General features: G+C 39.5%; 2 protein-coding genes across 2 annotated transcripts; one reads left to right on the top strand and one right to left on the bottom strand.

Annotated features, from left to right (window-relative positions):
- Positions 1-4,965: 4,965 nt before the first annotated feature.
- LOC117292172 (cytosolic Fe-S cluster assembly factor nubp1-A-like) lies at positions 4,966-20,224 on the top strand. The gene is made up of 10 exons (XM_033774110.1): positions 4,966-5,041; positions 6,226-6,330; positions 6,707-6,840; positions 7,385-7,486; positions 8,194-8,284; positions 9,179-9,333; positions 10,067-10,177; positions 17,566-17,668; positions 18,558-18,641; positions 19,646-20,224. Exons 1-10 carry the CDS (start codon positions 5,011-5,013, stop codon positions 19,705-19,707), a joined length of 978 nt encoding a protein of 325 aa, XP_033630001.1. The 5' UTR covers positions 4,966-5,010; the 3' UTR covers positions 19,708-20,224.
- LOC117292171 lies at positions 11,897-16,382 on the bottom strand. Its single transcript, XM_033774109.1, has 3 exons — positions 16,114-16,382; positions 15,216-15,427; positions 11,897-14,024 (listed from the first exon to the last, which is right to left on the bottom strand). Exons 2-3 carry the CDS (start codon positions 15,414-15,416, stop codon positions 12,342-12,344), a joined length of 1,884 nt encoding a protein of 627 aa, XP_033630000.1. The 5' UTR covers positions 15,417-15,427; positions 16,114-16,382; the 3' UTR covers positions 11,897-12,341.
- Positions 20,225-22,849: the final 2,625 nt, after the last annotated feature.

The following is a 22,849-nucleotide window of genomic DNA, read 5'->3' as shown; positions in this document are numbered from 1 at the left end:
GTCAAAGCGCGAACGTGTTTCTTTGGGGTTGGGAGCTACCCTTGGGTTGTCAGGGGGTCTGCTTTGCTTCTTCCCTTTGTGATGTAACAGTCATAGCACGAGTGACCAGTAACTTGGCGCGTACAGTGGAAGCAAACAACAATGCACCGGATCACCATGGGGAATAACAGAGGCCTACGCGACGGAAGTGGAGGACTGGAGGTTATTATAAGAGCTTGTGGGACAGGGAGAGGGAATGGGCAAAAAGTGTGGTATGCATGTGTGGGAAGGGGGACGGGGAAACAGCAAAAAACGAAGGGAACAAATTAAAAGGACTGGGGAAATAATATGGAAAGCAGGAAAAAAAGGTAATAAATAATAAACTGAACTGGAAAAAATACATGAAACAAAAAAAGAACCACTAGCGTAACCCGAGCGCAGAATGGGAAGACATGAATTAAGGGCCAGCAAACAGTGGTCCATTCAATGGACAATCCATGCACGGGAGAGGCGAGAGTTAGATTTGGGACAGGGACGGGAACTGGGACAGGAGGAGTTAGGGGCACAATGTGGGACAGGGAGTTGGGGAAAGGCAAAATAAATGGCGTTACAAAATAAACGGAGACTGGGCATATAATAAGAGAAAGGAAAACAAGAAAAGGGACTTGAAAGCGATACAGGACAGGGAAATAATTAACTGATGATCGGGTACAACATAAACGAAACAGTAAAAGGTGGGCAAGTGTCTGCTTTCACAAAGCACTGAAAGGTTCATCGTTACACCGAGTGTCCCTAACTACTTACTAGCAACATTTAGCCGATGTTAGTAACATAAAACACCAACATGGGTAGAATGTTAGTTTGCTACACTTCAGTGACAATGCCTCTATCGGCTGTCAATGAAACACCAACACAACTGTGCCACAGTTGGGCAGGCCCATTTGTAGTTTGACAAGCTTATTGTTAGTTGGGCGGCCCATTCGAAGTTGGGCGGCCCATTCGAAGTTGGGCGACCCATTCGAAGTTGGGCGACCCATTCGAAGTTGGGCGATACATTTGAATTTGGGCAGCCCATTTAAAGTTGGGCAGTCCATTTGAAGTTAGGGCAGTCCATTTGTAATGGGCAGCCCATTTGAAGTTCGGCAGGCCAATTTGAAGTTTGGCAGGCCAATTTGTAGCTGGGCTGCAGTTGGTTTGACCCATTTGCAGTTTGGTCAGGCCTAACTGCAGTTGGTCAGGGCCAAACTATAATTAGGCAGATTATTCTACAATTGGGCCACAACATAGCTAAAAGAAGTTGTACACACTACATAAAACTAGTACTCAAACATACACTATCAAAACTAAATTTATTATGGTATCTGTAAAGGAATAATTTAGAGTAAGATTGAGTTTGCTTGATCACTGATGACACAACACAGATTCATGATTTATCTTGTACGGCCAAGTTTCCGCGGCATCATGGCTTTTTTTTTTAATTGAAATAAATAAACTGATCGCAATAAATCAAATTATGCCCATTTGTCAGAACCAAGTTCTAAAACAAACAGAAATAAGTCCTGAAACCAGAATCCTTTGATATCTAATTCAATTAAACTGTACGCGTTTTATTTTACATTCAAAATTATTACAAGGCAATTATATCAAAATAAAATTAATAAATGATATAAGTTAAATACAATCTTTGTTTGAATTCAAGGAGCTTCCTTAAGAAGTCACAGTTTTCTGAGTACTCTCTTTCTTTCTTTCACTGATATGTAACTTTCACATTAAATCTTCAAACACAAATTGTTACCAAACACTTTTAATCTTATCTAAATTTCACTTCAACTCAGTGGCTGTCAAATTACCTTCCCTATTTGTTTACTAAAAGTATTCATAAAGCTTTTAAGACTGGTTGAAGTCGCAAACATCATACCACGCACCGATCTTTGGTGTAACCAGTAGCGGAGAAGAATGTTTGGCGAGTAGAAAATGTAACTTTGTATCTAGGGGTTGTTTACTTTGCGCGCAAAAGACTGTACCGTGATTTTAGAGTTTAAATGAACACAGGACCGCCTACGATAAACGTGTTTCTGTATGGATAGAAAAGTTTCCCAATGGAAATTCTCAAATGCAACTTTAGCTAACTATGAACTTAATTTCTTTTCTGGAAGTTTGCACCTGGCTTAATTTGCTTATTTGTATTTTGCACAATTGCATGATATTCTCAAAGTCTTTGATTTATTTAACAATGACTAAATTAGATTACAAACTTTGAGAGGGAAAGACTAGGCCATTTTCATTATAGCAAAGCCCCCAAAGGTATTTTTCCCGTGAAAAAATCTTACTTAGGAACTTTTGAAGGGTCCGAGGCTTCTAATCACTACTACTACCTAGACAAGCACAGCTTTGTGTAAAAAAGTTTATCTAGTTGAAGGTAATAGCATTCAAGGCTGTAAAAAAGTGTAAGAAGGAGCAGCCCACTGATGACTGGGGGAAGACTGTCCAGGGACCAGCATGACCAGGGCCCAATTTCATGGCTCTGCTTACCACCGAATTCTGCGCTTACGTGCTCACGATTCCCCGCTTACGTGCAAGCGCCAAACTTCTACGCTAGCCTTGTAATAATAATAATAAGCGACATTTAATAATAAGCGTAGAAATGCATAGTAACGCGGCGTACGCACGCGCAGAAGCCAAAATACGCAGCTAACCCGTAAAATAATATGGTAAGCAGAGCCCTGCAATTTCATACAGCTGCTATAATAATATTATAGCCTGTTTGTTAGCACAACAAAATTGCTTAGCATGAAATTAAAAACAGGATTTACCAAATTTCCCTTGTTGCATATTGCTCGTTACTGCTGGTGTGGTATTCAGCTGTTGCTTGCTTAATTTTAAATCCTTAAAATCACGTGGAAATTTGGTTGGTAATCCTGTTTTTAAATTTAATCAAGGCAAAAATTTGATGTTAAGCAAATTTTTGTGCTCAGCACCACTACAGTATATGAGTGACTATGACTTATGAATATGAGTATGATCATGAATATGATTGAAATTGGGTTTGTAAAAATGTAAATCATTAATCCTGGTCTTAACTTCTTACCTCATTTCCTGTCCGTCCTCATCACAATCTCCAAGGGAAACTTTCCCATGCGGGTTCACTTCATCTAATCCCTCGTCGTCATAGTCAGGCTCAACGTCCGGTTGACGGAGACAGAAAGCGAGAGGGCATGTGCGTTTACCACATCGGCCACGCCGACCACGCGGGCTGCAGGACGTCCCGGGCCCCTTGGCTAGGTCCTTCTTCGTAGCCCGCTGCTCTTCTTTCTTCGGACTCGTCGTCCCCCGTGCGGTCTCATTTCTTCGAACTGACCGCACCACAGCCTTCAATAAAGACTTCTGGTTGACGTTCAACATCGCTAACACTAGTAACAGAAGTTACAGATACCAAGTTGCTTGTGAAATTATTGTTTCTCAGTGAATTACTGGAAATAAAAATCAAACGATTTGCTCTCTTCGCTGTAAAAACCCGTGCTTTCAACAATAATACGAACTTCGTTGTTTGTTTGTTTGTGTGTGTGAACTCCACTAATAAAACAACAAACAAAAAAACAGGTTCGCGTACGTCAAGTTGCCACTTCTTATACGCGCGCGTGAGCAACAAGACAATGGTATGCAAATCAGAATTATTGGTAAAATAATATATAAAATTACTATATTTTTACCAAAGAGCTTAATGTTGCATTTATAGCTACAAAACTATTAATTTTGTATTCGTGACGTCACAGTTGGAGAACTAGTTACCAAAGATAGATCAAAGAGCGCCGTATGATGGTTGTGTTTTTCAACAAGAACCTTACTCTTTTTTTTTTTACTTCCGCTCTGCAGGGCAACAATTATTGGCATAAAACCTAACTTGGTAACGAGTAATGGGGAGAGGATGATAGTATAACAAATTGTGAGAAACGGTTCCCTCTGAAGTGGAGTAGTTTTCGAGAAAGAAGTAATTTTCCACGAATTTGATTTTGAGACCTCAGATTTAGAATTTGATGTCTCTAAGCATCTGACAGCACACAATTTCGTGTGACAGGTGTTTTTCACAGATTGGTTATTTCACGTTCGAAAATAATGACACCAACTACACATTCGCAAATTTTAGTGGTCAAAATATTTTCGAACATGTAGCTGGTACATGAACACCAACTACACGTTCAAAAATTTTAATGGTCAAAATAATTTTGCCCGTATAGTTAGTGTCACCGACACAAACTACTCGTTCGAAAATTTTAATGGTCAGAATAATTTCGCCCGTGTAGTTGATGTCACTGACACGAACTACTCGTTCGTAATTTTTAACGGTCAAAATAATTTCGCCCGTGTAGTTGATGTCACTGACACGAACTACTTGTTCGTAAATGTTAACGGTCAAAATAATTTCGCCCGTGTAGTTGATGTCAGTGACACGAACTACACGCGCGAAATTATTTTGACCGTTAACATTTACGAACGAGTAGTTCGTGTCAGTGACATCAACTACACGGGCGAAATTATTTTGACCGTTAAAAATTACGAACGAGTAGTTCGTGTCAGTGACATCAACTACACGGGCGAAATTATTTTGACCGTTAAAAATTACGAACGAGTAGTTCGTGTCAGTGACATTAACTACACGGGCGAAATTATTTTGACCATAATAATTGTTGAACGTGTATTTGGTGTCCATGTACCAACTACATGTTTGAAACTATTTCGACCATTAATATTTTCGAACGTGTAGTTGGTGTCATTATTTTCGAACGGCGCTACACGATCTTTATACAGAAATTATAAAAATCATTCATTATATGAAAATAAACAAATAAACCCGTACGAAATTGACATTCATAAATTAAGTTCATTTGAAATTATTTTAATCAATTTGAACATGGTAGTTTTATTCAAAAAATATGCTTATCTTGATCAAATTCAAATCTTTAAAACTTTTCAGAATGGTCGTATTCCGTCACATGGGGGCGTACTCTCAAAATCGTCTGCTAATTTTGCAAGATGGCCGACGTTCCAGAAAACGCACCTGAACGTAAGCAAAATTACTTTCCTTTTATTGGTGTCAAGAAGTAACTCAAGTCTTCACAGTTGGTGTATCTCAACATATGTACAAAATAACAAACCTGTGAAAATTTGAGCTCAATCGGTCGTCCAAATTGCGAGATATTTATAATATATTAATGAAAGAAAAAAACATTGCCTTGCTTGGTGGATTGTCACACATAGTTTATACAAACTTAAAAGTTAAAAGTTGTGTGCTTTCAGATGGTTGATTTCGATCCACCTCAAATTCTAAATCTGATTCTGAGGTCTCGAAATCAAGTTCGTGGAAAATTACTTCTTTCTCGAAAACTACGTCACTTCAGAGGGAGCTGTTTCTCACAATGTTTTATAAAATTATACTTATCAACCTCTCCCCATTACTCGTAATCAAGTAAGGTTTTATGCTAATAATTATTTTGAGTAATTAAATTACCAATAGTGTCCACCACTGCCCAAACCTTCCCCCACCCACAATTGTCAATCCTAACCCAAACCCTACCCCTAACCCTACCCCTACCCCCACCACCCTACCCCTAACCCTATCAGTATATTTATGATATTCTAAGGGTCTAACCCTATCCCTACCCAAAACCCTAATACCCTCAACCAGAATTTACAATTTTATTGTAAATTGCACACGGGTTAAAACAAAAACATCAGAAGCGTTATTGATAAAAAATACGCTCATTTATTATTCATAATTTGTCTTCAGTGCAGGAATATATAGGGTACATGAGGATACGCTTGATTTAAAAGAACTTTTTATCTTTGGAAAGTTTTGGCTAACTAAAAAATAAAACAGTGCGCATCACAACAACAAGCAATGACAAGGATGTCAATCATTCAGTGAATCACACTAGCCCCCACCAAAATCATGATCATCAGCAGAACACTGCACTGCTGACAGTGACATAATATGCGACTGTGTTTATTAAATTAGTAGACACAAAACTAGCGTATTGGTTGTTTATAAGTTGAAGTAACTACTTATCATCAGTCAAATCAGCAATGTTTCATTATTTTATTTTGTCAAAGGACTGATTACTGAAAGCAATTATGCAATTTATGAATAAACTGAAAGGAAGAAAAAAGCTGCACAAAATGCTTTTTGAAAAGCTGTAGTGTAGATTAGATTGTCATCAAAAAGCCATCCTTCTTGCTTTTGTTTTGCAGAATGTCCAGGAACACAGAGTGAATTAGCCGGCAAGCAGTCAGCATGTCAGGGCTGTCCAAACCAGGACATTTGTGCAAGTGGGCTACCCGCAGCACCCGACCCAGGTAAACCTAGTGGTGAATGTTGTTGGATAATTTTGTACACATTGAATAACACTTTACTTTATATAGGTCCCTTGCAATGGCCGCCATTGCTGGTGAAATTGGCGCCTGAAAGGCTACGTATCATTGCCCATTGGCTGAGCATGCTGAAGGAGAGGTGATCTGAGAGTCTCGCACACACGTATGTAGGGCCTACACGTGATCACTTTGTGCAGTCCATCTATTTTGGTTAGCAACAATCTACGAATTTCATCCACTATTAAACATCCCAGGAGTCAATCATTGGTATCCCCCGCCCCCCCCCCCCCCCCCCCCCGAGGAGAACATTTTGGTAGTTTGATTAGCATTATTAATAACGTTTGTTTGTTTTTCTAAACAGCAATTGAGGAAATCCAAGAGCGAATGTCTTCTGTAAAGCACAAGATTCTAGTGCTATCGGGGAAAGGAGGGGTTGGCAAGAGCACCTTCACAGCTCATCTGGCGAGAGGGTTGGCAAGAAATGAAGAAACACAGGTATGGTATTTTGAGTGTGATCTACCTGCCACTTTTTGCACTGGATCAGGTATTTTAACCATTTATTGCCGGCAGACCTGTACATAAGCAAAACATGTCAAACATGCAAACAGAAGTTTGGTAGACACTTTTTTTTAAAGTTCCACCAGATACTGGACTGGTCTTTAATAATAACTAGTTTATACACCGCACATTTTTACAATAACATACACTCGGGTCATTGGGCCAGTAACATCCCTTTAATTTTTCTCAGGTCCATAGGGAGTATTCAACCCTGAGCCATGGTGCTCGAGTGGCATTTTCAGACACAATATCATCCTCTACCCTCGCAGGTACCCATTTATACCCCTGGGTGAAGAGAAGCAATTATAGTAAAGCATCCTGCTCAAGGAAACAAGTGCCATGACCGGGATTCGAACCCACACTCCGACGACTTAACCACAAGAACTTTAATTTGATTCTCTTGACCGCTCGGCCAAGTCACACCACTATCAGTGTATGACGAGAGGTTTTGATTAACAAACATCGATTTTTGTGTGCGCAGGTGGCAGTATTAGACATTGATATTTGTGGACCATCAATCCCTCGGGTAATGGGTCTTGAAGGAGAGCAAGTTCATCAGAGTGGATCCGGATGGTCACCGGTGGTGAGTCAAACCTGGGCCCATTTTCAAACATAAAATAATTTTTTTTTTTAATTGCGAAGGACGCGGCTACAACGTGTTCGAGAAGCAGGCATGCAAGGGCGCATTCAGCTGCCAGCCACATCAACCCATTATGACCACAGAGCACAGCCAAGATCAAAAGTGTTTGATTTTTTCCCTGAGGGAGGAAAACCGGATAGCCTGAAAAACCATCGTGGCACAGCAGAGAACCAACGCACAACTCAACTCACATATGGCCCCAACCGGGAATCGAACCGGGGTCACCTTGGTGAGAGGCGAGCGCTTTTACGCACAAGCCAACCGTGCCACCATTGCTTGATAATCGGGGATAAAGAATATTATTAAATTTTTACGCTTACACCGATGTCTGTAAGTGCTATTTACTCTGTTATTTCCCAAGTTCTGTAAAAAAAAAACAGGCATATTTTTTCGCTGGGATTGAAACACATGACCGCAGTCTGAATCCTATATTTTAGCAGGAGCTACATCTGCTTAAATCAGATTTGTCATACACTTCTCAGCAGTGCCGAATTTCATGGCAATGTGTACCCAAGAATTTGGCACTTACTAACCAATACAATTACAAACTTAACATGGATTAAAAACTAGTTCAGCCAGTTTTCACTTCTAGTGTCATCTAGGTAGAAAATGAAAAATTGACTATTGTCATCCATTGTTTCATTTGACAGTATGTTGAAGATAACCTGAGCGTGATGTCAGTTGGGTTTCTCCTGAGCAGTCCAGATGATGCAGTTATATGGAGAGGCCCAAAGAAAAACGGTACAGTATTAAGCAGAAATTATGCTCACTAGGAATCTTCACTATAATTGCTTCTCTTCACAGCAGCGCGAGAGATCCACAGCAGCCCAGGGCTGTATACTCCAATTGGAGATGACAAACCCATGAACAAGAAAACTGCTTTATAACAAAAGTACATACCCTGTACTGCCACTTCCCAGGCTGTAATCAAAACTTGAGTATGATCCCTGGTGATCCGGTATTGAAACATTAACAGGAGACTGTCAACTTATGGAGATTGCTTATTAGGACCCGTTAACACCTTATTTGGTAGAGCCCCGAAACATTAATCTGGAGGTTGCAGGTTTAAATCCTGTTCACGTCAAGTTTTCTTGGTTTACCCTGAAAAATAAAAATAAACATATTTCCCTGCTGCATAAAAAAGTGCTTTTGATGGTTATCCATTTAAGTATTTTGAGCTTCACTGCTCAACATCTTTCTGACTTTGTGTCCCAATTGTTTCTATTAGAGAGCAGAAAACATTGTTTCATAGTCAAGCTATTCAGAAATGGTTTAGAAACACATTTGAACTGAAAATCTTTGCCCCCAAGATGGGACGTGAAGTTGTTGGTCCCGCGTGTTGTGTAAAGCCCATAAAAGAACCCAGTGAGTGCATTTATCGAAAAGAGAAGGGGTCCTCCCGGGTGTTCCTGGTTTGATTGGCAGCACATTGCACCACCGCACCATGTGAACCATTACATTGTGCTATGTAAACGGAGTATACATGTAGGTCTCATAATTCAAAAGTAGTCCCACATGCCTTACTGAAAAATTACTGAATATTAAAGCGCCATGAGCGTCACTGGGTGACAGATATGAGTGCGCTATTATTATTATCATTAACAAGCATTACTTTGTGTTTGTTGTTGATTTCAGGTCTTATTAAACAGTTCCTGCGTGATGTGGATTGGGGCGATACCGACTACCTTATAGTAGACACCCCACCAGGGACATCTGATGAACACCTGTCTATTGTACAATATCTCAGCTGTACCAATGTAGACGGGGCAGTGCTTGTTACTACACCACAGGTAAACACTGCTTTTTCATGTCAAACTATGTTAGGAACAGTGATTCAATTTGGGGAGTAACAAGTGTGCATAAAATTAACAGTTGCCATGTACGCTTCCACTAATTGACCCAACTCACCTGGGTTAAAGGATGTCATGGCTGAGCGGTTTAGAATCCAGATCATGACACTTGTGAGGTGCCCTAACTGGGGTGCGTTCCACTTGCACAAACAGATCAAAACTGTTTGGGCAAACTTTTTTTATTGCTGGAACGTTTGGTTGCATGCTTTGTGATGTCAATACAGCAGCGCTCTGTAACATCATGTGTATTAGTTGTTTGTAACGTTGGTTTACTTCAGTCCTCTTTTGCATATCATGACATCAAAAAGTAAAATTTTTATTTCAACTCTACCTGACTGCGTTATCAACCACCGAAAAAACACTAGAACCCAAAACACTAGAACTATTTTCATGACAAAATAATATCATCTACGTACCCACTAGCACCTTAGAAGTGCGTTCACCTTTTGTTGCTAACATTCGCCAAAGTTGGCGGTGCTCAGCTTGTTCCAGTTGAAATTGTTGGCGAACATCTGAAATGATGACGCACGAGGAATGCACCCCTGTGTGATTCAACTCCAAATGATAACTTATCCAAGCTGTGCATCAATGCAGACAATGGGATAAATCAACTTTGAAAATTTGGTTATAAGTATAAATTTCTCTTTTTTCTGCAACTCTGTTGTAACTGTAGGAAATCTCTTTGATGGACGTTCGTAAGGAAATCACATTCTGTAAGAAGGTCAACTTGCCAATCTTGGGAGTTGTTGAAAACATGAGCGGTTTCGTCTGCCCCAAATGCAAAGTGAGTACCAAACTGCAATTTCAGTTCTTTATTTATTTTTTTTTTTATTACATTTCTGTGCCTAGTGTACATCAAATAAAACTAATATAATAGTAAATTATTGTATGGCGCCTTAAGCCTGGTTCATACTTACTTCCTGCGAATGCGTACACAAATTATATGTCAAAGTCCTCTTTTCGCTGCAAATGTTTGTGATAGTTGAACACATTTCGACTGTTGCTAATTATTTGTTGCGAATTTGTGACAGCGAATAGCATTCGCAGGAAGTATGAGTGTCGGGCTTAATGCGAGGGCCTCAAGGCACTTTACAGATGAAAAAAAGTAGCAAAAACTTAAGTTAAACAGCAAAAGCCAAAAGAGACAAGTCAGGAAAAAGGTCTACAGTAAAATTACTCAAAGCCTAAAATAACAAGTACTTTAAAGGCACTGCACATCATTGGTAATTACTCAAAATAATTTTTAGCATAAAAACTTACTTGGTAACAAACAATGGAGAGCTAATGATAGTATAAGACATTGTGAGAAAAGACTGGCTCTGAAGTAACATAGCTTTTGAGGAAGAGGTAATTTCAGGCATTCGATGGGATATGTTTTTTTTTTTTAATAAAGACTCACTTAGCTATATTTAAGACTGATTTCCACTGTGGTCCTGCATTCTTCAATGCATTTTAGATTTATATTTACTACTGGCTCAACTTATTTTATAGCACACCTCTTGCTGGTTGTTGTTCTGGTCGACTGAACCCGGTCACATTAGTTAATTTTTCTATTTTATTATACTTCACACTTGCAAAATACTAAAAGGAATTAAATGATCTAAGAATTCTAACATTAGTACTATGACTGAGAAAACAAAGATAAATACAAAGATTTAAAATTGTATAAAATACCAAACCAGTGAGTAGCATGGAGTAATAGTTGACCAACACCTCTACAAGGCCATCCTTCAATAACAACAACTGTCAACTAATAACTGCCCTTCTGATAAAAAAAAAGGAGGCATGAAAGTCTTTCATGGTAATTTTTAGATATTTATCTAACATTTTTTTTTATTTGTGTTTAATAACATAAAAGTTTATAAAATCCTGTACCATACATGTACGTAGGTCAGCCCTTGTACTTTCGTCCTCTTTTCAAAAGGACAAAGATCATGATTGCAAGGGGCACCGCCACCAGGGCCCAATTTCATAAAGCCTACAGTCAGCACAAAAAATTACAAAGCTTTTGCTCATCAAAATAGGTTGCCATTCAGAATAGCATTTGGTTACCATATCTGTGACTGACTGCATGGTACCCTTACCATTTCTTGCTGAGCCAAGTTGCAGAATATTCTGTTTAACAGGTTCATTAAATTGAGCCCATAAGGTTGGCACACCCCTCAAACATTAACTAATCTATGACAACAATTTAATAAATATACATTAGATAATAATTAATATTGACGTTACAGCTCTCCTTTGCAGCGATATTCGCAAGTGATTTGAGTAGAGTTGAACTGCTGCAAAGTATTCGTTGCGAATTTGTGATGTCAATATTCGCTTCGCATTCGGAGGAAGTATGAACCGGGCTTAAATATAAAAAAACAGCCACTTCTTACACATTTACTCGTCTAATAGATGAGAGAAGAGCTTAAGGTGCAAGGCCTCGATGAGTGTCTGTATTGCTCAACCAACAAATTTGTGCAACAAGGGTGTGCCCCCCCCCCCCCCCCCCCCGGACTTAAAGTTATTGTACCCAAACCAAATTGCTGAAGGACATTTTTGTTTTCAATGTTTGAAATGTTTATAAAAGTCAGAGAAAGTGGACATTAACTACCGATCTGCATTAATCAATAACACATGTCACATTTGGTTAAACATCAGGGCCCAATTTTATAGCGCTGCTTAGCAGTCGATTTTGTGCTGTTTGATTTCAATTTCATAGCGCTGCTAACCGTAAGCACACAAGAAGGCATGCTAACCTTCCGGTGCTTACCTTACAAAAATAAATGACGTCACAATACAAATCAATGGTGAACGCGTAATGTATGTATGGCCGCCAAATTTTTCTGCTACAGTAAGTACCAAAATTTGCTTACCGTTAAGCAGCTCAATCGAATTGCGCCTAGGGCAACCATTCATTCTACCTCCGTCCCTCAGATTCAACCATCTGCCCCCATGAAGCATCAGTCCTGTGGTATATACCACTCCAACGCTCTATTTATGCCCAGTGGCAGAGAAAGCCATTTCGCATTGATACGACTTAGGAATGGCACTAGCTTGTTTAACTCCTTCCTGAAATCCCTCATGTGTAAGCCCTCAACATGTTGCATAGCCTGCTTGAAAGATAGGAAATCATCAATCGGAGGTATATCAAGGCCACCAGCCATCATGACTGCTCGTAGGTACACCATGAACCACTCGCTGTTGTCACGATACTCCATCTGATTTCTGATAGCCAAAGGTGAGGACAGCTGCCTTCCCGTGTCTCTTCTGTACAGCTGCATCGTCTTATCATTGGAATCCATCTTGAAAAGAGCATCTGGGATCAGAGAAAGCCAGTCCTGCGTCTCGGTGACTATCACTGCATTTCTGTTGCAAGCATTCAGGAGCGGTCTGAATATCTGAAGAAGTTTGCAGATGCCGACTCTGTCGGCTAGAGTGGACGTGAAGATCCTGTCGTAGTCCACCATGCCGAGGGTCTTATGGGCGTCCGGGACCTCTAAGCAGCTACTGACCAAGAGGTGAATCTGAAGCCTTCCTTGAGTGAAGAGGGCTTTTGCTTTTTGCAGGAGATCTACCACATATGCATGGTACATCCCTATCACTGAGGAGCTGGGGGTATGTGCGTGCTGCTTGACTTGATTGCAGTCCCAGGCTGAGAAGGGTGTAAATGAGGGTCCAATACAGTACTTGAACATAACCTTCCTTTCCGTTATCGTGCTTAAAAATTCATCTCTCACAGTTGATTCTTCCAACACGGGTCCTGTCAAGGTTGGATTGTCATAGGGTAGGTCACTCTTCTTGGCGTCATCCGGAAGGAACAAACCACGCTCCAGCCACTGTCCAACAGAAATGGCTTCCGTTTCTGAGAGACTCTCCTGATAGAACTTGAATTCATGGATAAATTGTCGATCTTGTTGCGCAAACCATTCCCGACGCTGTTGGCTGAGGTTGATGGACGACCTGTTGATGCGTTTACATGAAAGGGAATACCATAGCTTCCAGATATCACGTATCTTATCAAGATCTGCATTGCTGATAATTACTAGTCCACCAACAAGCTCCTGGAGTCTCTCAGCGTTGATTTTCAGAAGGTCCTGCAAGCTTCTCTGTAGCAGCTTATAATCTTTCTTTGAAATGTGTAGTGAATACCAGATGGTGGCCAAGCTGGAAGCAAGGCCTTCCTCGCCTTCTTCACGTATCAATATAAAGAGAAACAGGACGTTTCTGGCCATCACAGAAGGTTCAACATCATTTAGTGTAATGTGGAGTTTCCCTTGATATTCTGCTGGCAGGGAAGCAGCTGTCAAAATGGTGTTGCGCAGATTCCCACATCCTGTCGACAGAACGTGGAAGTCACATTCTAATACTTCTCTTCTACCTACAGCACAAGCCATTTCATTGTCTGCAAGTTGTAGGAAGTCGCATGCCATCTTGTTTCCAAAGTATTTGGGCAGTTCTGCACGCCATATAGCATCCTGTGAGTTGTTAGCATAATCTTGAGCTCTAACATTGTAGAGTTGATTCAGTGGTGCGACAGCCGTTTGAATGCATATTTTGATGGTCTTGCAGTAAAGCTTATGATTTGAGTGGTCCTTCCTTTGGCATGACACATTGCAGTACCATGCCGCGCTGCATCCAGCACACTGAAAATAAAGGATGCGGATGGAATCAGCAATGAAAATGGGTATAAATGGATACCTGCAAGGGTTGATATTGTGTACAAAAAAGCATTTGGAGCGCCACGGCAGCTCAGGGCTGTATACTCCTCAGGGAGCTGAGAAAGATTAAAGGAATGTTATTGGCCCAGTGACCAGCAGCTGATTTCTGGAAACACTAGGATTAATTCTATCATGTGTTGCTTGTCGTAACTTAGGATGGGTTCAATACGTTCTAATGCCTATGGTTACGGAAATTAACTCATCCTGTATTAAGTCCTGGAAGAGTTTGGTGAAATCGACGGCAGGGCACTAGTATACAAATATTGACTGCTTCGAGTGCTATGGTTAAAACTATGACTCCCTCGGTGATCCCCGGAGCGTTCTATTTTCCCGAGGCGAACACGAGTAAAAGCAGTCAATATTTGTTTTATAACACCCCAAACATTTCTAAATACTGTACTATTATTATTAAGTTACAGACCTGAATGCTACAATCCACGGACGACGCGAATACAGATTGCAAAAACTTTTACTGTGCTGCATGTAGAGTGTCGTGCAATCCAAAATGGTTACAGACTATTAATTTATCATCCTCGTACACGCAATGGACGTCTGGGTACTGCACGCCGTGTGCTAGTCTTCGGCTAGCGCACGGCAAACCGACGCACTATCACACGGCCGTCGTCTAGCAAAACTAAGACATGTCATGTGATGCGCTCTTAACCAAGTAGCAGGCAGAATACTTGTAAGGGGTGTTATAATTATTATTATTAATACATCAGTGGTTTAACTTTAATAATGTATTATTTTTCCAAGAAACATAAGAGTATACTGCAGATACAGCATTACAGTTTTCTCAAGATTACTTTTTTGTTGTCATACCAAGTGATACATGTACCTTAAATAATTATAAAAACTAATTATTATTGTATTTTTGTTTTGTTGATTGTGCATCATATTTCCTTGTGACGACAATACTCATGTTTAATTTGGTTTTAAGTTCTCTTACACCGATGTGTGTTAGCACTGTATTCTTAGTACTTTCCAGAGTTCTGTGAAGCAAAATCACAGCCATACAGAGTAAACAGAGCTTACACACATCGGTGGAAGAGTAGTAAAACCAAATAATATGCCTAATCCCGATGCAAATTTAACATCAATTAAATATTCATGTACCTGCTTATGGTCACCTTCTTTCTTGCAATAAGTGCATGTTTTGGGTCCAAATATTTGGCATTCAACAGCACCATGTCTTACTAGGTCCCGCTTTTGGCATAAGTTGCTGCAGTAAACGGCCTTGTTGCAGCGATCACATCGCACCACACAATCAGGGAGAGCTTTCTCACAACGCCAACAGTGGCCTGGCTTCACGTCCATGTTTCTCAGCTCTGAAAAGTAATAATACACTCTCTTAAAACTGTGAATCTGTGTCCAAAAATAAACCACAAAAGAGAAGAATTAAAGCAATCTGCGTTGGTCAAAAAATAACGGAGGATAGCAGTTTACACAGGGCTCAATTTTTTCCCCAAAAAATTTCACCCTGTTTTTTGCTTGTTTCCATACTGATTTAGCTTGATCGCATCACATAGGGCCTATGTAATAATCATACCCTAAGAACACAAATATTTTATTTATTTATCTTTATACACCAAGTACTATTTCTCAAGATAAAATAAAACACCAGTGACACAATCAAGAAAACTCATACTGCTGCTTCCCATTGCATTGAGCCTGAATCCAAAATGCTATTAGTGATAATATGTCCTAATTTGGGATTTTACCCATACACCGATGTGTGTATCACAGGCAATTAACATTTATTACATTGTTGTAGCACCCACTGCTAAGATGTAGGATTCAAACTGCTTCTAGCTACCGGGCAATCTTGGTGGTGTAGTTGGTACACTACTCTAGAACTGCAAATGTCCCGGGTTCGAATCTCAGGAAAGTACTGAGTACACAGTGCTTACACACATTGGTGTATGGGTAAAACCAAATTAAGATTTTTTTTTTCCTGATGAACATTTAACATTTATTAAATGATAATGTGAGTGTTCAGCATTTGGGAACTTACCTTCAATGAATCTCAAAATACCAAGTTGTCAGATGAAAACGATGTAGACCGCTTATTTAACCACTTGCGCACTCTGCATCTAAACGCAGACAGCCTGTTGGTTTTATACTCAATGTCAATGCAATGAAGTAATTTCACACAATGTGGGATTGCAAATGGCCACCACTATGTCATGTAGATTGTACAGCTATTACTCAATTACTGGGATAATGTACATGTCCTTGAAGCTATTTCACATAATGAAGGATGTCAAACTGGTGTCAAACATCTCTGTGCAATTTTACATGCAAGTCTTATTGCATAGTGAGGGGGGTTTCCCCAATATGAGAACTACACATCAAACCACTTTATTTACAGTACGTGTACCATTAAAGGTACTTGAACATATAGACCTTTCTTTTACAATGTCATAGCACGAGTTGTTGCCAACCGAGGGTGGAAAACTAAGGAAAGCCATAAATGCGAATGAAAAACAGGTAGCTACAGTTCGTAACAAAATTTCACAATTGTTACAAAATAGTGTCAGATTTCTAGGAAATAAAGCATTAAATCATGGGAGGTGTTTTATGTAATTGACAGTTTGCAGAAAATGTTGAGGTTGTTCTCTTAACACAACTGAATGTTTGCCATTCAGCCATTCCATACCAACCAGCGCGATTTATTTACCAACAGAGAAAGGTCTATAGGCCATATGCTGCATGGAGGTAACCATGGTAACGGTTGCAATTACCTTGTTACCAAGGAGGTAATACCATGGTCAAAGTTTCTTTCCATTAACTATTTTTTGTGATTAAATAAAAAAATGCAGTCAACATTGCCTTTAAAGGTAGCAGTTTTGTCACCAATCAGTCAATTCGACATGTTTAGACAAGTTTACTGTCAGAGCCAAAGGTGGTGAATATTTGTACTTTGCATGAGTGCATTTATTGTGTGTTTTCAAGGCTAGCTTTGGAGTCACGGCAAACATTGAATTTGTGGGTGTGTCATGTTAACCCTTTAGAGACCAATCATTTATATAATCATCACCGTATTTTTGTTTTACTCCTTTATTTTTTTTTTACTCCTTTATTTTTAGAGAAAATTTTCCCCTAAATCCCAGGAACATAATTGTTTAGCAACACAAATATATGGGCTTGTTTTGGAAAATTGGAAACATTGGGAAGTGTTCATTTTGGTGAATTTCTTTTTCTTTTAAAACCTCTTGCATAAGTTGGTCAAATGTTGTAGCCATTTGTGGCCGCTGTGGGCAATTTGGTACAGGTCACTTGTGGACTCTACTATCTCTAAAGGGTATACTTCAGTTTAATTTGTGCATTGTGAGCGCAGTTTTCAAATTGAAACAATTGTATTAAACATTACTCATTGATTATACTTTAAACAGATGATTTCGTTTTACTGTTAATTGCGACAGTTTTTATTTTGATTATTTGTATTGTTGTTTTCTCTACACAGAATGAATCTCAAATTTTCCCTCCTACAACTGGTGGTGCAGAAAAAATGGCAGACGATCTCAAAATACCATTCCTCGGCAAACTTCCTCTTGATCCAAGAATAGGTAAATAATTTTGTTGAAATCCTAAAGAAATTTTTTGTATTTCCACTTTCTCTCTTTGTCTGTTAAAGGGTACTTGTTGTGACACAAAACAAAATGTCCACAGATTTACATTAAACTTACACTGTTTGTAGTAAGCTTACCTTAAAATATTACTTGCTGAAGTGTTGTAGTTTTTTAGAAATGAGTAAAATATTGTCACATATTATTTAAGGATGTACAACATATTTACCAGTACTAGTATTTAAATGACTCTCCTGAAAACATCGCTCTTTGATTTTCACTTTTTTTTTTGCAAAAACTCGACGACTAATAAAGCTGAAACTTCTACAGATAGAATATTACATACATCTTCGTTCACAGTGAGTAGTAATCATACCATGGCCAATCAAAATTGATCTACAAAAGGTATCAAAACCCTTTAACAGACAAGACACTCTCAGTAAACAAGATATATGTCTAAGAATGTGGGGGGGTGGTTCGAATCCCTCCTTGCATGTGGATTTTTTTTCAACACAGGACTGTGGAAAACACCGAGTATTCAGTGCATATGAATCATCAAGGTGTGGGTTCGAATCCCGGTCATGACCCTTTTGTTATTGAGCAAGACATTTAAGTATAATTGCTTCTCTTCACCGAGGGGTAAAAATGGGTACCTGTGAGGGCAGATATGGTTCTTGTGATTGATTTAGCCGAGAAGCGCATATTTGTTGCACAGGCTGTATACTCCCCAGGGAGCTGAGGTTTCAGGAATAAAATAAATTGCCCAGTGATCAGGGGTAATAATATGTAAAGTGAAACAATCATTCTTTGGAGTTGCGCAATATGAAAGCCAATATTATTATTATTATTAAGTATTGTGCTTATTGGATTTGTTTGCCCCTGTTTTTAGGTAAATGTTGTGACGAGGGTAAATCTTTTTTTGAGGAGGTGCCAGACTCTCCTGCTACACATGCATACCTGTCTATCATCAACAGTGAGTACCTCCCCCCCTTGTTTCTTTATCCCTAGTGCAAATTTAACATCTATTAAATTATTGTTGTACCCACTGCTAAAATAAAAGATCAAACTGCCTCTAGCTACTGGGCAATCTCTGGATGGCAAAGGTCTACAGTGTAAGGGTAAAACCAAATGAAACTTTACATTGCTAAGATAAAGGAATTGCATCTAGCCATCGGGCAATCTCGGTGGGTCTAGTTGGTAAGACATCTGCTCTAGATTGGCAAAGGTCGTTGGTTCGAATCCCACCCCAGTAATATGCCTGTGATTTTGTTGACCTAACTCAGGAATGCTTAGTAGACAGTGCTGGAACACATTTGTGTAAGGGTAAAAACAAACAAAATTCCTTTTTGTAATGAAGTGATTGGTCCACGTTAATTGGGGAAAAACACTCTACTGAAAAAGGACAAGACATTCACCAAAAGTACAAAATCTACACAATGTCACAATATAACAAAAACTATTATTCTCCAACAACTAATTAGTTAGAAGCACACAATATAATAGCTCAGTATTACAACAGTATTTGTCATGGAATAAAACAACTTCACCAAGCCACTTAGCAAAACAAACAAACTGTAGCTACGACATCGCCTGTATGCTTAATGCGCACAGACACCACAATGATGGTGATGATGGTCACTGGTCACAACATGGCATTTTGAGATACAGAGCTGCCTACTCCCCTAAGGTAACCCTGAAAATAAACCTGTCCATGTTCTGATGAACAAGCTTGAAAATCTCCCTGATTATGCCGACAGGCAGAATAAATTAGTATTTGAGTTCATGCTACACCATTTCTTGTCTTCATATATGTTTAAGAACTATTTCAAATATGGCTGTATAATAAGTCCTGCTTTTATTGGCACTATGATGGAGAGGCCAAATGCACACATGATTGTAAGCCAAATGAGACTCCCTTAGTTGCTAACATTGTAATTTAACTAACCCAGTTTCTTTTATTCTGCTTTTTCAATAAAGAACTAAAAAGTGCCTGCCAGAAGGACAACCAAGGAGGGGAAAACAACATGGACTGTTCATGAAACCGCCGCCACCATTCCTCTTTGGTTTAAACCGCCCCAACCCCAATCTATCTTTACCCAGACCCATTAACTAAAGTAATAGAGCACACACAAAAAGTGCACACTGACTAAAAAGTCAGAGCAGAACAAACCTGCTCTTCTCAGAGCCACCACTACTCACAAAAGAGTTTTTTTACATGGTGTCACCGCAAACCTTACTTACTAAGCATTTTTCCATCATGGATACCACTGATTCTTATCTCTTTAAAAATAATTAGTGCCTGCCTTCCAGTTATTTGTTTTTCTTTTCTTGAGACCAAGTCAAATAATAGATAACTAAATTATTTACTTTTAAGAGTACGACATGATGTTTTTAAGTTGAGCTCAGCCTCCGCTTCTAGGATTGCTAGGGTGCCTTCTGTTTTACTCCCACTCACTCCCTAAATGACTAGGGCATAAACTGTCTTTTTCAAAAAGGCACTGGACACTGGGTAATTGTCAAAAGTCAGTATCCTCACTTCGTGTATCCCAACATCATGCATACAGATTGTTGTGCTCTGCTTTCAGATGCCTAAGAAAGGCTGCAGGCCTTAAGTCTTTCTCAGATTCAAAAACAATGTTTTATACTAGCAAAAGCTCTCAGCTGCTCATTACCAAGTACGTTTTTGTGCTAATATATATTTTGAGTAATTAAAAAACATGTCAAGTTCCTTTAAAATAGGAAGCAGTTGAAGTATGTTCCAGTCATCCTGTGTGGCAATGGTTGATTCTATTATGAATTGTAGTAAGTTATGTTATTCTGGTTTAAAGGCAGTGGACACTATTGGTAGTTACTCAAAATAATTATCATCATAAAACCTTTCTTGATTACAAGTAATGGGGAGAGGTTGATGGTATAAAACATTGTGAGAAACAGCTCCCTCTGAAATGACGTAGTTTTCGAGAAAGAAGTTATTTCCCACAAATTTGATTTTGAGACCTCAAGTTTAGAATTTGAGGTCTCGAAATTAAGCATCAGAAAGCTCACAAGGGTGTTTGTTCTTTCATTATTATCTCGCAAGTTCGACGACCAATTGAGCTCAAATTTTCACAGGTTTGTTATTTTATGTATATGTTGAGATACACCAACTGTGAAGACTAGTGTTTGACAGTTAGCAATAGTGTCCACTTTCTTTAATCTATTTTAGAGAAGTGTTGCTACTGTGCCACTCTTGAAGGTTTACGTTCGGTAATCACTCTTTAAAATTAATGCTAATACAACTATTGGTTAGAAGCCTGCAGCAGCTTTCGATAGTATAAATCATTTTGATGAACGTTTCACCTTGAAGTCATGTGGTTTTGTGACTACATATAAGTTTTAATGTCCCAAAATTTGAATCTGAGAAGAGTTACGGCGGTAACACGTTCCAGATTTACTATTTCTTGTATAGGGATTGTTATTCCTGCGTGAACATGCAGATCTTGTATGTTAATTTTTGTCATTTAACATAATGTACACCGTACTATAACTATGTGTTAATATAAACAATTGATAAATCTTCATGAAAATTACTACAAAGTTTTCTTGTTTCCCTGTTTTCCGTTTGTTTTAAACAACCCTCCCCACTCATAAAGTAGAGTCGAGTTGTGTTCCACTCAACTTAACAATGCTGGTGAATAATAATGGAACACGTATTTGGAGGGGCTGGGAAATCAATTATTCCTTCATTGGGCTATACAGTTTGGACTGGGTTAGTGGACTACTGGTAAATTTTCAACCAATTAAAAACACAATAGAAGTTTGAATAACTATGAGTGGCTATCATATGCATCGCTATTGGTTATAATGTACTTCTTTTACCTGTCTTGTAAGGCAAAAAAAAACACACTTAAAGGCATTGCCTCCTTCATGGGGTTGTTTTGCTCATTACAAAAGCTGCCATTTGCAGATACTTGAAAACCACTTAATCAAACAGAAAGGCAATTATACTAGAGGTATGGATCAATGGAACGAGCGATCACAATACACACCCCTCAGGCCATGACACCTACACGAGTGAACATTTTTATGCAGGACCCACTTAAAAATCTATAGGTTAGTCGATAGGAGTTTGGGGGCCTTTGTTTCAATTTCCACTTAGATAAAACTCAAGTGGCTATCTCTGAGAAAAATAAGGGAAGGTACTCTTCAAAAGTAAATACAGCCTGGTAAACTTTCTCTTGGTGTAGTATTCTGTGACTACATGGTTACTGATGAGTATGGTACGGGTGTTGAATCTGGGACAGGCAGTGTACTTTGAGCAAAGGGCAACCAGTGTATCTTTGGGCATGATGCAGCCAGTGTATCTTTGAGCAAGGGGCAGCAAGTGTATCTTTGAGCAAGGGGCAGCCAGTGTATCTTTGAGCAAGGGGCAACCAGTGTTTCTTTGAGCAGAGGGCAACCAGTGTATCTTTGTATCTTTGAGCCAAGGACAACCAGTGTATCTTTGTGAGCAAGGGGCAGCCAGTGTATCTTTGAGCGACGGGCAGCCAGTGTACCTTTGAGCCAGGGGCAGCCAGTGTATCTTTGAGCAAGGGGCAGCCAGTGTATCTTTGAGCCAGGGGCAGCCAGTGTATCTTTGAGCCAGGGGCAGCCAGTGTACCTTTGAGCAAGGGGCAGCCAGTGTACCTTTGAGCGACGGGCAGCCAGTGTACCTTTGAGCAAGGGGCAGCCAGTGTATCTTTGAGCAAGGGGCAGCCAGTGTATCTTTGAGCCAGGGGCAGCCAGTGTACCTTTGAGCAAGGGGCAGCCAGTGTACCTTTGAGCAAGGGGCAGCGAGTGTATTTTTGAGCAAGGGGGCAGCCAGTGTATTTTTGTGCAAGGGGCAACCAGTGTGTCTTTAAACAAGCGGCAGCCAGTGTATCTTTGAGCCAGGGCAGCCAGTGCATCTGTGAGGCGAAATCGGCCATCTTCACCAACTGCAAACATTTTCTTCGTTTTTAGTAACATTGTTGGCAGTATGGACAACTATAGGAACAAGCGAGACGTTGATGCGACTGATAACTACTTTGCAACCACGAAGAAGGTGAGCTAATGTTGTCCTGTAAAGATTTGCCATGGAGTTTCTTAAAGGAGGAAGTGGATATGGTGATTTTACCAAGAAATGAAAATGTGGTGTGTGAGTTTATATTCTATCAAAATTCG

Source organism: Asterias rubens, chromosome 7 (genome assembly GCF_902459465.1).
Source record: "Asterias rubens chromosome 7, eAstRub1.3, whole genome shotgun sequence".
NCBI classification, from domain to species: Eukaryota; Metazoa; Echinodermata; class Asteroidea; order Forcipulatida; family Asteriidae; genus Asterias; species Asterias rubens.
The sequence above is the reverse complement of the archived record's forward strand: the minus strand, read 5'-3'. Positions and strand labels throughout refer to the sequence as shown.

What these genes read in the sequence shown, in the direction of transcription:
- LOC117292172 (XM_033774110.1), top strand. Translation starts at nt 5,011, where the DNA reads ATGGCCGACGTTCCAGAAAACGCACCTGAAC. An exon ending in GATCCGGATGGTCACCGGTG is followed by an intron (nt 7,487 to 8,193) that starts GTGAGTCAAACC and finishes TTCATTTGACAG; the next exon opens with TATGTTGAAGATAACCTGAG. An exon ending in TGCTTGTTACTACACCACAG is followed by an intron (nt 9,334 to 10,066) that starts GTAAACACTGCT and finishes TTGTAACTGTAG; the next exon opens with GAAATCTCTTTGATGGACGT.
- LOC117292171 (XM_033774109.1), bottom strand. Translation starts at nt 15,416, where the DNA reads ATGGACGTGAAGCCAGGCCACTGTTGGCGTTGTGAGAAAGCTCTCCCT. An exon ending in AAGAAGGTGACCATAAGCAG is followed by an intron (nt 14,025 to 15,215) that starts GTACATGAATAT and finishes CTTTATTTTCAG; the next exon opens with TGTGCTGGATGCAGCGCGGC.